At 37.2% G+C, this 14,691-nt stretch overlaps 1 protein-coding gene across 1 annotated transcript; it reads right to left on the minus strand.

The window, feature by feature from the left end:
- Positions 1 to 12,056: 12,056 nt before the first annotated feature.
- Positions 12,057 to 13,031, minus strand: LOC123932172 (olfactory receptor-like protein OLF4). The gene has a single exon (XM_045989931.1). The coding sequence runs from the start codon at positions 13,029 to 13,031 to the stop codon at positions 12,057 to 12,059; it is 975 nt and encodes a 324-aa protein (XP_045845887.1).
- Between the last annotated feature and the right edge of the window lie 1,660 nt (positions 13,032 to 14,691).

The following is a 14,691-nucleotide window of genomic DNA, read 5'->3' on the forward strand; positions in this document are numbered from 1 at the left end:
TCTAGTTTCATCTATATGATTGCAAATATCATATGATTCCACTAATAGGTGGAATTTAAGAAAAATAACAGATGAGCATAGAGGAAGGGAAGGAGAAATAAAATGAGATAAAAACAGGAAGGCAAAACATAAGACACTCTTGATTATGGGAAACAAACTGAGGGGTGATGGAGGGATTTAGGTGGGGAATGGGGTAACTGGGTGATAGTTATAAGGAAGGCACTTGCTGTGATGAGCACTGGGTGGTGTATGTAAGTTATGAATCACTAAATTCTACTTCTGACACTGATATTACACTACTTTTGAACTAACTTGAATTTAAGTAAACTCTTGAAAGAAAAATAAATAAATAAATAAATAAATAAAATGAAAGCAAGCATATCTTAATTAACTAGAAAATAAATTCAATAATTCTTCCAAAGAATCTGATCCTAGTTTTGTTGATCACTTCTACTGTTCTTTTGGTTTCTATTTCATTTATTTACACTCTGATCTTTATTATTTCTCTTCTCCTGCTAGGCTTAGACTTTATTTTCTGTTCTTTATCAGTTCCTTTAGGTGTAGAGTTAGGTTGTGTTTTTGAGAACTTTCTTGTTTCTTGATAAAGGCTTGAATTAAGAGAAAAACTATTGATGTATCTGTAGTAATCAAGGATCCAGATGAAAGATAATAAAATTAAGAAAAAAAGAAAGGCTTGAATTGCTACACACTTTTGTCTCAGGACCACCTTTGCTACATCCCAAAGATTTTGAACAATTGTGTTTTCATTTCATTTGTTTCCATGAATTTTTTAAATTCTTCTTTAATTTCCTAGTTGACCCATTCCTTCTTTAGTAAGATTCTCTTTAGCCTCCATGTATTTAAGTTCTTTCCAACTTTCCTCCTGTCATTCAGTTATAGTTTCAGAGCATTGTGGTCTGAAAATATACAGGGAATGATCCCAATCTTTTGGTACTGGCTGAGTCCAGTATCAAACTGGTCTAATTTGTAACCCAGGATGTGATCTATTCTGAAGAATATTTCATGTGCATTTGAGAAAAGTGTGTATTCTGTTGCTTTGGGATGGAATGTTCTGAATATAACTGTGATGTCCATCTGGTCCAGTGTGTCATTTAAAGCCTTTATTTCTTTGTTGATCTTTGCTTAGATGATCTGTCCATTTCAGCAAAGGGGGTATAAAACTCTCCTACTATTATTGTTTTATTGTCAATGTGTTTCTTTGATTTTGGTTATTAATTGGTTTATATAGTTGACTGTTCCCATGTTAGGGGTGTAGATATTTAAAACTGGTAGATCTTCTTATTAGACAATCCCTTTAAGTATGATATAGTGTCCTCATCTCTTGTTATAGTCTTTGGCTTAAAATCTATTTTTTCTGATGTACGGATTGCCACCCCACCTTTCTTTGGATGTCCATTAGCATGGTAAATTATTTTAAACCCCCTCACTTTATTTTTATTTATTTTTTGTATATAACTTACTACTTTTTAAATTTTTTATTTATTTTTAAAATTTCTTTTCAGTGTACCAGCATTCATTGTTTATGTACCACACCCTGTGTTCCATGCAATACATGCCCTCCATAATACCCACCACCAAGATCACCCAACCCCTCACTCCTCTCCCCTCCAAAACCCTCAGTTTGTTTCTCAGAGTCCACAGTCTGTCATGGTCCATCTCCCCCTCCGGTTTGCCTCAACTCACTTCTCCTCTTCATCTCCCTCACTTTAAATTTGGAGGTGTCTTGGGGTCTAAAATGAGTTTCCTGAAGATAGCATATTGATGAGTCTTTCTTTTTTTTATCCATTCTGATACCCTGTGTCTTTTAATTGGGGCATTTAGCCCATATACATTCATGGTAACTATTGAAGGGTATGAATTTAGAGTCATTGTATTGCCTGTATGTTACTCTATATTTTCTCTATTCCTTTCTGGTCTGTTATTTTTAGGCTCTCTCTTTGCTTGAAGGACCCCTTTCAAAATTTTCTGGAGGGCTGGTTTGGTGTTTGCAAATTCTTTTAGTTTTTGTTTGTCCTGGATGATTTTTATTTCTCCTTCTATTTTCAATGACAGCCTAGCCAGATACGTATTCTCGGCTGCATATTTTTCTCGTTTAGAGCTTTGAATATATCATGCTGGTCTTTTCTGGCCTGTCAGGTCCCTGTGTAAGGGTATGCTATCAATCTAATATTTCTACCATTTTACATTACAGACAACTTGTCCTGAGCTACTTTCAGGATTTTCTCTTTGTCTCTGAGACTTGTAAGTTTTACTATTAGAAGATAGGTTGATCTATTTTTATTGATTTTGAGGAGGTTCTCTGTGTCTCCTGGATTTTGATGCTTGTTTCCTTCCCCAAATTAGGGAGGTACTCTGCTATAATTTGCTCAAATATACCTTCTGCCCCATCTCTCTTTCTTCTTCTGGGATACCAATTATTCTAATGTTGTTTCATCTTATGGTATCACTTATCTCTCAAATTCTCCTCTCGTAATTCAGTAGTCATTTGTCTTTTTCTCAGCTTCTTTATTCTTCTTCATTTGCTTGTCTATATCACTAGTTCTCTCTTCTTCTTCACTTATCCTAGCAGTAAGACCCTCCATTTTTTATTGCACCTCATTAATAGCCTTTTGATTTCAACTTGGTTAGATTTTAGTTGTCTTTTTTCTCCAGAAAGGGACTTTATTTCTCTAGAAAGGGATTCTCCAGTATCTTCTATGCTTTTTTCAAGCCCAGCTACTAGCTTTATAACTGTCATTCTGAGCTCTAGTTCTGACATCTTACTAATGTCTATATTGATTATGTTCCTAGCCATTGGTACTGTTTCTTGTTATTTTTTTTTTTTGAGGTGAGTTTTTCCACCTTGTCATTTTGTCCAGAGAAGAATAGATAAATGAAATAACAAAACGCTAAAAGGTAACAACTTCCCCAGAAAAATATGCACTAACCAAATCAGAAGAGACCTGAGACTGGAGGGAGAAGAAAGGAAAAGAAAAACATGATTAGGCTGGTGAATAGAACAGAACCACACCCTTGATTTTGGGAGTATTTTCATCTGTTCAAAGAAACTGCATCCCAAAATTTTAAGGAAAGAAAAGAAAATATATAAAACATATATGTCACATATATGGATCCATATATGTGACATATATGTTTTATATATTTTCTTTTCTTTATATATATATGTATATATACGCATATATATACATATATATGTATATATACATATATATATATACATATATATACACACATATATACATATATGTATATGTACATATGTGTATATATGTGTATATATATATGTATATATATGTATATATATACACATATATATGGGTAAATATAACAAAGATATGGAATATGACTGTAAAAATGAAAATTTGAAAAAGATTAAAAAGTATTTTAAAAAAGGATTTGATAAGAAGTTGGTTGAAAATAAAAAAGAGAGAGAGAGAATGCAATTAGGCTGGAGAATAGAACAAAGCCATATACCAGATTTGGTATATTTTAGTCTGTAGAAGAAACGGTATCCCAAAATTTTAAAGAAAGAAAAACTTATGTTTATACAAAAAATAATGTTAAATACAATGAAGGGATATAATTTGACTATAAAATGAAAATTAAAAAAAATTAAAAGATATTGATAAGAAATTAGTTAAACTAAGTTAAAATTGGAAAGGAGAAACATTCAAAAAGACAGTAAAAGAAAAAATATTGAAAATTTCAAAAAAATTAACTTTGAAAGGCTGAAGGATCATGGGAAAAAAACCATTAATTCTATGTGTTGTATTCCCCTAGCACTGGTGTTTTGCAGTTCTCATTGACTCATAAACTTGGTCTTGGCTGGATTTTCTTGCTGATCTTCTGGGGGATGGCCTGTTGCAGTGATTCTCAAATGTCTTTGTCGAAGGTGGAAATGTACACTTGCCAGGGGGCCAGGCTAAGCAATCTGCTTGGGTTTGCTTTTGGTAGCTTTTGCTTCCTGAAAACTTTCCATACAGCTTTAGAGGATGCTCCCAATATCTGGCCCCTGTTAAGCTGAGAACTCAGGACTCCCCCTCGTCAGTGCCCCCTCAGAGCAAAGAAGTCAATCAAGCTTGTCTCCCTCATCTCTGGCCACACTCTGAGCTCACCCAACCCATGATCGAGCATTTCTATCTCTGGCATATGGCCCCATTTGGAGTCTCCAAACCCAGCAGATTCCTGCAGAAAGCTCCCACACCACTCCTCCTGTTGGAAGAAGGGGGGGTCTCCCCAGATCTGTCACTTGTGGGGTCCCTCCTTGAAGAGTAGTGGCCCACCTGTGTCTCAGATCATGGTTTAAAGTAATTCAGAGCTGAAAGCCTCCTCCTTGACTGTCTCTGCAGCTGTCCTCCACACTCCAATAGAGCTCTGTTGCACTCAGGCACTCCTGGTGTTTTGGTGACCCCATAGGTCCTGATACCACACTGTCACTGTAAGGGTCCTCCCCATCCCCGCTTAACATCTGGAGTGATGTCCCTCAGTGGAGCAGACTCTAAAAGTTCTGATTCTGTGTTTCACTGCTCTATTGCTTGCTGGGAGCGACCCCTCCCCTCGCAGACTATCTTCCTGTATATCCGCTCAGATTCACTTCTCTGCATGTCCTAACTTTCAGAAAGTTCTCACTTTTCTGTTCACAGAATTGATGCTATTCTTCTCTCCAATCTCCTGTTGAGTTTATAGGTGTTCAGAATGGTTTGATAACTATCTAGCTGGATTTCTGGGGCCAGATGAAATTTAGGTCTCCTATTCCTCTGCCATCTTGCTCTGCCCCCTCATTATTGGTTTGTTAATACTCCCTATTTTTTCCTAATATTTTCATAGTAGATTTCACATTTCTAGGAATTTATCAATTTCTTCTAGGTTTTCCAAATTGTTGGAGTGAAATTATTCATGCTTTGATTCTTTGTATTTCTATTGTGTGGGTTGTAATGTACCACGTTTTGCTGTTAATTTTATTTATTTTAAGCTTCTCCCTGACTCTTTTTCTTTGGTCTAAGTAAAGTTTTGTCAATTTTGCTTCACTTTCCAAAAACCACATCTTAGCTTTGTTCATCTTTTCTGTCAGCTTTTTGGTCTTACCATTTATGCAAGCTCTGATATTTATTTGTTTTCCTCTATTGCTTGGAACTCAGTTTGTTCTTCTTTTTCTAGGTCTATGAATAATAAAATGAGGTTATTTACTTAAGGTATTTAATTTTTCTTAATGTAGGCATTTATTGCTATAAGCTTGCTCTTAGAGGTGTTTTGCAGCATCCCATAAGTTTAGATAACTGTGTTTCCATTTTCATTTGATTCAAGATTTTTGTTTTCTTCTTTCACCCATCAGCTATTCATGGTTGATGTGGTTTAATCCCCACACACTTGTTAATATCTCAGATATTTGTACTCTTATATTTATTGTAGCATTTTTCACAATAGTCAAGACATGGAAATAGCTCAGCATCCTTCGACAGATGAATTAATAATGGTGGCATATCTATACAATGGAATTAAGTAATATAAAAGGAAGATATCCTTTCTTTTGCTAAAACATGGATGGACCCCAAGGACACTATGCTAAGTGAAATATACAGAGAAAGACAAATACTGCATGATCTCCCTTATATGTGAAATACAAAAATCTGAACTCATATATACAGAGAATTGATGTTTACCAGTGGCTGGGGTTTGGGGAAATGAGAAAATTCTGGTGAAAACCTACAAACCTTCAGGCATAAGGCATGTTTTGGGGCCTTAATGTACAATCTGTTCATTATGGGCAAGTATATTGTGTTGTATATTTGAATGTTGCTAACAGTGTATACATCAATAGTGATGATCATTTAACAATATACATGTATATGAAATCACAAAGTTGTATGCTTAAACTTTCACAGTTTTGTATGTCAGTTACTGTAGAGAGCAAAATGGAATTTCTCATTTCAAGCCGGAGCCTGTGTCAGGCAGTGGCCTGTGTCAAGCAGTGATGTAAGTGGTTAAGGTACTTCAGCTATGTTATCCCTGGGACCAACGTCAGCTGACAGTGCAGAACTGATAATAAGAACCAGTGGAGGCCTTCAAGAACCTGAAACGGATTAATTCCTTAATAAAGGGAAGGATTTTGGCAGCAAACTATTAGACTCTTCAGACCGGATCCCTCTATGTCTGACCCTTAAAAAGGGAACTTCTCCCAGACGCTCTGCCTGATTGATCTCTGAACAGAACTGAGATCCTTCACTGCTTTTATACAAGGATCAGTAAGTGTCAAGAGGTGACCCAGACCAAACTGAGTCCTTATCTCAACTGTGTAGCCACAGAATGACTTTGCATTTTGTTCTCTAACTTCCTACACCCTTCTGTTATCTTGTTTGGTGTGTGATTTGTCCTCTGTCTTGCTTTGAGTGCTCTTTAAGAAGCCATGTTTAATCGCATGATGAACTGTCATTGAGTTTGGAATCTTGAACTTACCTTAATTATGATTTAACTTTACTTTATGATTGAATAAAGCTCACATTGTGGAAAGACACAACTTGTGTGTGCACCTTCATAGTGTGCTCAAGACAATTATATTTCAGTAAAACTGGAAAAATGAAGAAAAATATTTTCTTGTCTCTGTCTTCTATTTGCATTTCAAATGTAACCTCTTTCTAGTGGAAACCTCCCCATTAAAAAAAAAGTAAAACACAGTACCAAGATGAAACCATTATGAATATGTCAATGGAAAGGTCAATCAGTAGGAAAACAGTATTTATATAAAGACACCATGAAGATAGTATCAGTGATATTACAGTTTTTAGCTCCATCATTCAGTGAGTTACATACAAGTTCCCTGTCTGTCTGAGGCATCTGGAAAGAAACTCTTTTATTGCTTTGAACATTTCTTAGACTAGGAATGGTGATCTACAGGCAAGGGGTGAGAGGAAATATTTATCTTTGGAAGAAAGTCTGACCCTCTAGAGTAGAATTTCCATAACTGTCCAATAGACATATGATTCAATCTCACTGTGTTCTCTGAGATCATTACACTGGTGAAGGAGGACATGGACATGAAAAATTTCAAATTGAAATTTACACCAGTGATAGACTGTTTGCAGAGATGGCCACACATCCCTATCTTTCTCTGTAGCCATGCATTTGGCAATGCATGCAGTACCTGCCATCAGGTGGTGGAAACTCTTCTTTCACCTTTGATCTGGGCTGGATTAGGATTTTTCCTTTGCTGTGGCCAGCAGAATATGATAGGTGTGACAGTGGACCTTAAAGCCGTGGTGCATTTCTGCTGCTTTATCTTGGAACTCTGTCTCCAAAAAGTGAATTAAGCTGGATGGGCTGCCAGAGGAAGTGAGGACATGTACAGCAGAGCCCAGTTGTCTAAACCAAGGCTACCCTGCTAGCCAAGCCCCAATTATATAGGATGCCCTGGAGAGATCAGCAGAGTTCCCCCAGCTGACACTCAGCTGACTCAAGACTCTTGAGGAAATGAATGGAGATTAGAACAAATCATTACCAATCACACTATTCTGCTTGATACTGAAGACATTATATCAAGCCATTTACTTTCAGGTGGCTTGCTATGCAGCAACATTCATGATCATTCTGTTATTCAAGTTCGTTTTGGAAAAAGTCTTAAAAAATGACTCTAGTGTTGCCTAGGTAGCTCAGTTAGATGAGCTTCCAACTCTTGGATTCAGCTCAGCTCATGATCTCAGGGTGGTAGGATTGAGTACTTTTTGGGCTCCATGCTCACTGGGGAGTCTGCATAAGTTTCACTGCCTCTCATTCTGCCCCTCCCCCTGTTCTAGCTCTCTCTCTCTCATAAGTAAATAAATAAATTTTAAAAAAGTAACTCTAATGAGGATCCTGTTTAGGTACCAGAAAGAGTTTAGAAGGACATGCACTTTGTGGTTAAAATATATATATATATATATATATATATATATATATATATATATATATATATACCAGGATCATGCAACTCATCAGTAATTCATGCTCTCTTGTGTATAGAAACATGTTGACTTTAGTCCAATGACACTCATTTTCAGTTTTGACTTCCAGAACTGGAAGAGTATAAATTTGTTTCTTTTAAACCCTCAATGTGGTAACTGGTGATAGTAGCAATAGGAAAGTGACAAAGGTATTTCTCCAATTAAACTCTCTGATTTAATTGGAGAAACTGATTTTTTTAAGACTATTTACTTATTTGCCAGAGGGGGGGGCTGGGGGATGGCAAGAGTACAAGCAGGGAGAGTGACAGGCAGGGGGAGAAGCAGCTCCCCCACCCTTTTTTAAGATTTTGCTTATTTATTTGACAGAGAGAGAGAGAGAGAGAGATCACAAGTAGTCAGAGAGGCAGGCAGAGAGAGGGTAAGCAGGCTCGCTTCTGAGTAGAGAGCCTGATGCATGGCTTGATCCCAGGACCCTGAGATCATGACATGAGCCAAAGGCAGAGGCTTAACCCACTGAGCCACCCAGTTGCCCCCAGGGTCCCTTTTGAACAAGGAGCCTGATATGGGACTTGATCCCAGAACCCTGGCATCACAGCTCAGGCTGAAGGCAGATACTCAACTGACCGAACCACCCTGGTGTCCTGAAGAAACCAAATTTAAGCCTCTCAATTCATTCACCTAGCTCCTTTGGGAAGGGCATTGAAACCCTACCATAAGTAGAAGAAAAATTTAAAATCAGTCTGGAGATATTCAGCTCTATTAGCTGGTAAAAATAATTTCTCCCTGCATAAATGTCAACATGGTTTTGTATTTGAGGTCTCTGGGTTTAAGACAGGAAAAGCAATTCATTGTCAAAATTAAGACCACATGTTCTACTCTAAATTTTTTGTCTAAATTTCTATATTCATAGAATTTCTTGTACATGCAAATGTTCGTTCTTTTCATTTCTTTACCCTTCAAGTTTCCCTCAGGTTTCTTTCAACACAAATGATAGGTTACAATGAGTTATAATTAGGGTTCTGAGCCTTGTGCATGTACATCCATGCATGTGATTTTGTTTTCTTGAGATAAAAATGTACATGAATATACATACACTTACATACACACACTCTTTGTCTTGAAAAATCTTTGCGCCCAACAATGTCCACTCATTTCATCTCTCCTCACAGCACCCCTTGAAGTTAGGTTTAAGATTCCTCATTACCTTTAGAAGAAAATGAAGGCTGGATGGATTATACCCTAATAATTGCCTAACAAAGCAGTTAGATTTTATTATGCACCTTTTGGAGTTCTCTGGAAGTGGAACAATGAAGTGCATCTCCTGATATTTCAATGACTCTTTCAATTCTTAGAGTGATACATTTTAATATGTACAGTTTATTGCATGTAGTAATGCTACAGTAAATGAATTGGAATTTTAAGATCCTAGTGAAGCATGAGACAGGGTCAGATATGGTGCATGGTTAACTGTCACACTTATTGAGGTGGGACAACTGTCTTTCAACTGTGAAAAAGCAAAGTTTCCATGTAGATATTAAAATAGTGGATTAAATTAAGACAATTCACTTTTGATAAACTCATTTTTTTTTGCAACTAGAAGATTAGCCTAAATATATAAGAGGGGTAAAATGACAAAAATTGGTTCAAGACAGAAGAACAGTACAGCCACATACCTCATGGATGAACTTTAGAAACATGGTGTAGAGATTCCCAACTCACTTTAAACTCATGAGGAACCCTGAAGATTTCAGAGCAACTCTCTAGATTACAATCCCCTTTAATAATAAAGACTTTATATTAACCTGCTTTGTATGCAGCAATAGCGAACTGATAATAGCTAACTGATAATAATCAAATCAGGAATAACTGGGGGCATTTGTAACAATCTGATTCTTTTTATTCTAGGCATTTTTCTTTTCTTTCTTTCTTTTTTCTTCGCCATTTTTTGTATTTGTTTTATTTATAACATAGAGTGCAGTATTGGTTTCTGGAGGGAATTCAGTGATTAATCACTTACATACAATACCCACTACTCATCCTCATCATCAGGGAAATACAAATAAAATCATCATGATGAGATGCCATTTTATACCTGTCAGAATGGCCAAAATTAACAACACAAGAAACAACAGGTGTTGGCAAGGATGCAGAGAAAGGGGAACACTCTTACACTGTTGGTGAGAATGCAAACTGGTGCAGCCACTGTGGAGTACAGTATGGAAGTTTCTCAAAATGTTAAAAATAGAACTACCCTATTATCCAGCAATTGTACCACTAGTTATTTACCCAAAGGTTACAAAAATACAGATTCTGAGGGATACATGCACCCCAATGTTACTAACAGTATTATCAACAGTAGCCAAACTATGGAGAGAGCCCAAGGTCCATCATCTGAAGAATAGATAAGGAAGATGTGGTGTATATATACAATGGAATATTATTCACTGTTTTCTTTGAAAAACGTGTCTTCTTGAACAATAAATACAAATACTAAACCTACATTTTAAAATGTTCTTTGCCCTTCAGTGTTTTTATAAATATCCAAGTGGATACACAATTGTAAGTTTATCAATATATAGTGTATACACACCTTCCCATTTGTTTTATGGATCAGACATGTTTAGTGAGAAAGAAAAAAAAAAACAATTGAAATAGCAGAGGTTACCGTGCCCTTCACTCCATTCAATAATTCAGTGAGCTCACACCCTGCACTGAAACATAAACTTTTCTGGTTTTTGCTGTGCAGAGATCTTGCCACAACAGAGCAGGGAGGGCCCAGAACACCAGCTAACCACTGTATCTTGTGCTGAAATGGAGAAAAATAATCATCTGCTCCAACACTGGTGGAAGACTTGTTTGTGCTTGGCTTAATGAAATACTATATATCTAGGCATTTTTCCGATACTTGAAGGTAGCCTTCATAACAACTCTGTTCTTCAACCTTATCTCATATAACTGTATTAAAAAATTGCTCCTTTGAGGCCTCTTTGAGGCAACATGGAAAGGTTGGAAGGACATGTATGTACGTACACAACTTGTGACTCTGAATCACAGAGGCTGGGCCTGGACCAGAATCTAAGCTTGTTGGTGAGTCATCCTCTGATTATAAGGATCATTTACAGTGGAGGATACTAATATTGTTCATTCCCTGCCCATTTAGGGGTTATGGCAAAATTTCAAAGAGTAGATATATTTCATTTAGAGAAATGGAAAGAATCATGTTTGTATGTGGCACTGGAAATTTTCAATCAGATTCCAGAAAATAATAATAAAACCCCCAAAATGCTCCCAGTTTTACACACTAATGAATATACTTTATAAATGGACCCTGATATTCTATAATTCAATGAGTAGATGAAATGCCTGAGAAATATTTTGCATAGCAATAAATATATGATTTAATATTTTGCTTCATCATCCTTAAAGTTAAGTGAGATTCTAAGGCCATCAATATTATGTCCATCAATTTTTTCCATATTTGTCTTTCTGTGTTGTTCCACTTGGAGACATGTATTCTATTATCATTTCTGTTGCCAGTGACTGTGGTATGCATGGTGGACACAAGCTGTGTAACAACAGGATCCTAATGTAGAAAAATCCCCCTGATCAGCTATAACCACCAGTATGTCAAAATTTACATTCTCAGGAAGAGCAGTTAGGGTAGTGATATAGAAAGGAATAATGATCACAAAAGTGAAACACAGTAGTTTCAGATTTTTCTCTGTTATAAATTTATATAAATAGCTGTGGTGGCCAAGAGTAGATCTCCATAGGAGTAGTAGTCAGTCAATCAAAAGATAAAATACTCACTATGATATATTTTATTTGAGAAGAAATTATTCTTAGCACATCCACATAGTCCTTTGAAATAAGCAAGAATGCCCAAATATTTCACACCCAAGGTTAGGAACAACATTGAGGGAGTAGGTTAATGGCAAAGAGAAAATCTCTTAGATATCAGAGGAAGCACAAAGCTTAATAAATTGAGTTACATATATTGTAGCAAAGGTCAAATTTTAAAAAAAGTAGAAATTTCAAGAAAAGAATTAGAAGATGTGTTCTCCATTTCCACAGTCTGATCAAAGAATCTCAACATTTGGGTCAGGCAATCATGGGCACTTCCTCAACCCAGCCAATTGGCCCTTTAACACATGCTATCCCAGAGACTCTAATCAGAGCCTCCTTTATGTCTTTGCTCCTCAGGCTGTAGATGAAGGGGTTCAGCATGGGTGTGACCACCGTGTACATCACTGAGGCTACTGCGCTTGAGTGGGAGCTCTGAGTAGCAGCAGAGCTGAGGTACACTCCTAAGCTGGTACAATAAAATAAGGAGACAACTGAGAGGTGAGACACACAGGTGGAAAATGCTTTGTACTTGCCCTGATCTGATGAGATCCCACATATGGAGGAAACTATCTTAGAGTAAGAGTAAAGGATCCCAATGAAGGGAACACCAGCCAGGAACATAGCTGCAAAATACATCACCATGTTATTAAGAAAGGTGTCAGAACATGCAAGCTGGATCATCTGATTGAGTTCACAAAAAAAATGGGGAATTTCCAAGACTGTACAGAAGGACAGTCTCAACACCATTAAGCTTTCTAACAAAGAATGTAGGACACTTATGATCCAGGACCCCAGAACCAGCAGACCACAGAGCCGGGGGTTCATAATGACTGTGTAGTGCAAGGGGTGACAGATGGCCACAAAACGGTCATAAGCCATCACAGTCAGGATTAAGACATCTAATCCTGCAAAGAGTATAAAAAAATATATCTGGCTGAGGCAGCTTTTGTAAGTGATCACTTTTGTCTGAGTCTGGATGTTCATCAGCATCTTGGGGACAGTGGTGGTGGTGAAACAGATGTCTACAAAGGACAGGTTTGCAAGGAAGAAGTACATGGGGGTGTGGAGGTGGGAATCAGAGCTGACAGCCAGGATGATGATCAGGTTTCCAAACACAGTGATCAGGTACATGGAGAAAAAAAGCCCAAATATGAGGGGCTGCTGTTTTGCTTCCTCTGAAAATCCCAGAAGAAGAAATTCTGAAACTCCTGTAAGGTTCCCTGGCTCCATGGGTAGGGAGTAACTATCAAGATATAGAAAACAAATGACTAATTTCACACAAACAAGTGTTTTTTAACCTAGCACAAGTGCTACCAATTGTATTTTATAACCAGGAAATAAACTTCAATGTATATGTGAGGTCTCATCCCATGAGGACATCACATTAAAAAAATTCCATTTCCATCTTAATCTGTTTCCCAAGCATAATGTAGACTCTCTTTTTACTGATAATACATTTTCATTGAGTTTCATTCCTTGAGAAATACATGCTGAGTATTGTCCATGTTCCAGGCACTGTTTAGGTGATGGATATAGGGTGCTAATGAAGAATATCCTTATAATCCTATGATAGAGAGGGAAGGAATATAAGTGAATACTTAAAATGAAATAAGATGTCAGATGGTGACAGGAGCTGTGAAGACAAGGAAAGCAGGTATAAAGGAGAGAATTGATGAGGTGTTATTTTTTTATACTGGATGTCTACACAAGACCTGCAAAGAAGGTGACATGTAAACAGGACCTTGGAGGAGATTGAGGTTATATCAAGAATTGTGTGTCCAACAGGGGCAAAGGTCAGTGTCAAGGCCCCAGGGAAGCTGCTTGATTCAGAAAATCAAGGCTCAAAAAAAAAAAAAAAAAAAAGCCAGGGTGTGGAGGGGAAGAAACAAGAAGGAAGATGATAAGAGATGGTGGCAGTGTGTGTTGAGGCTTGAAGCAGTCACCCCAGATCAGGTGAAACTTCAAGATACAGGCAATCCTTCATTGTATTAATTTTGTAGGACTTTATTAATTTTGTTATAAAGATATCCCATGAGTCAAAATGGACACCCCCATCAGTAACTTCTGTTGCTTGAGTTCTGGGCTCTGTCAATAAGAGTCACCTTGGAATATATGAGCCCTGGTACCCATGCTCTGAATTGCACTCAGTTCATAACACACACACACACACACACACATGCACACACACACACAAACACATGCATGCACGTGCACATCTGACTTCCTGGGCTACTGGCTGCCATATGCCTTTTTCACCCCCAGCCACACTAGTTAGGCCAGCAGTAGATACATGTCAAGGTCACCACAGCTTGTTATCTTTCCCCTAAAAAATGCAGAAGTGGTACCCAGGAATTACTATGGACAAAGAAACTAGGGGATAGCTCTTAGTATGCTCACGTTCTGATATCAGTTTAAAGAAATGTGGAGTCATGGGTGTGGCACATAAACAATGAATCTTAGAACACTAAAAAAAATAAAATAAAAAAAAAAACGATCATGGGCAATCTGATCAGTAAAGGAAGAGAGAAAAGGAAGGAGTGACATGGACATGGAAGAAAAAAAAAACCCAGATCTAATAGTGCAGATGACCCCCAAAATACCAGCCAAGAGGAAGAAAAAGCATCTTTGGTTCTGGTGACATTCCTGCTCTCATTAGATCCCTTGATACCCAGCAAAAATAATAAAGGATCAAAAAGATAAAAGCAGTAATATTTTCATGGTGTGAAAGATGTTATAGATGGACTGCTCCAAGAGAAAAAGAGCAAAAGGTATAAACCAACACTTCGCAACATGAAATACTAAAGGTAGAACAACAGGTGGGATGTTTTAATACCAAGGAGCAGAAGGCTTGCTTTCCTGGTGGCTAGTCCATATTTATTTGATCAACTGC

Source organism: Meles meles, chromosome 20, assembly GCF_922984935.1.
Source record: "Meles meles chromosome 20, mMelMel3.1 paternal haplotype, whole genome shotgun sequence".
Classification (NCBI taxonomy): Eukaryota; Metazoa; Chordata; class Mammalia; order Carnivora; family Mustelidae; genus Meles; species Meles meles.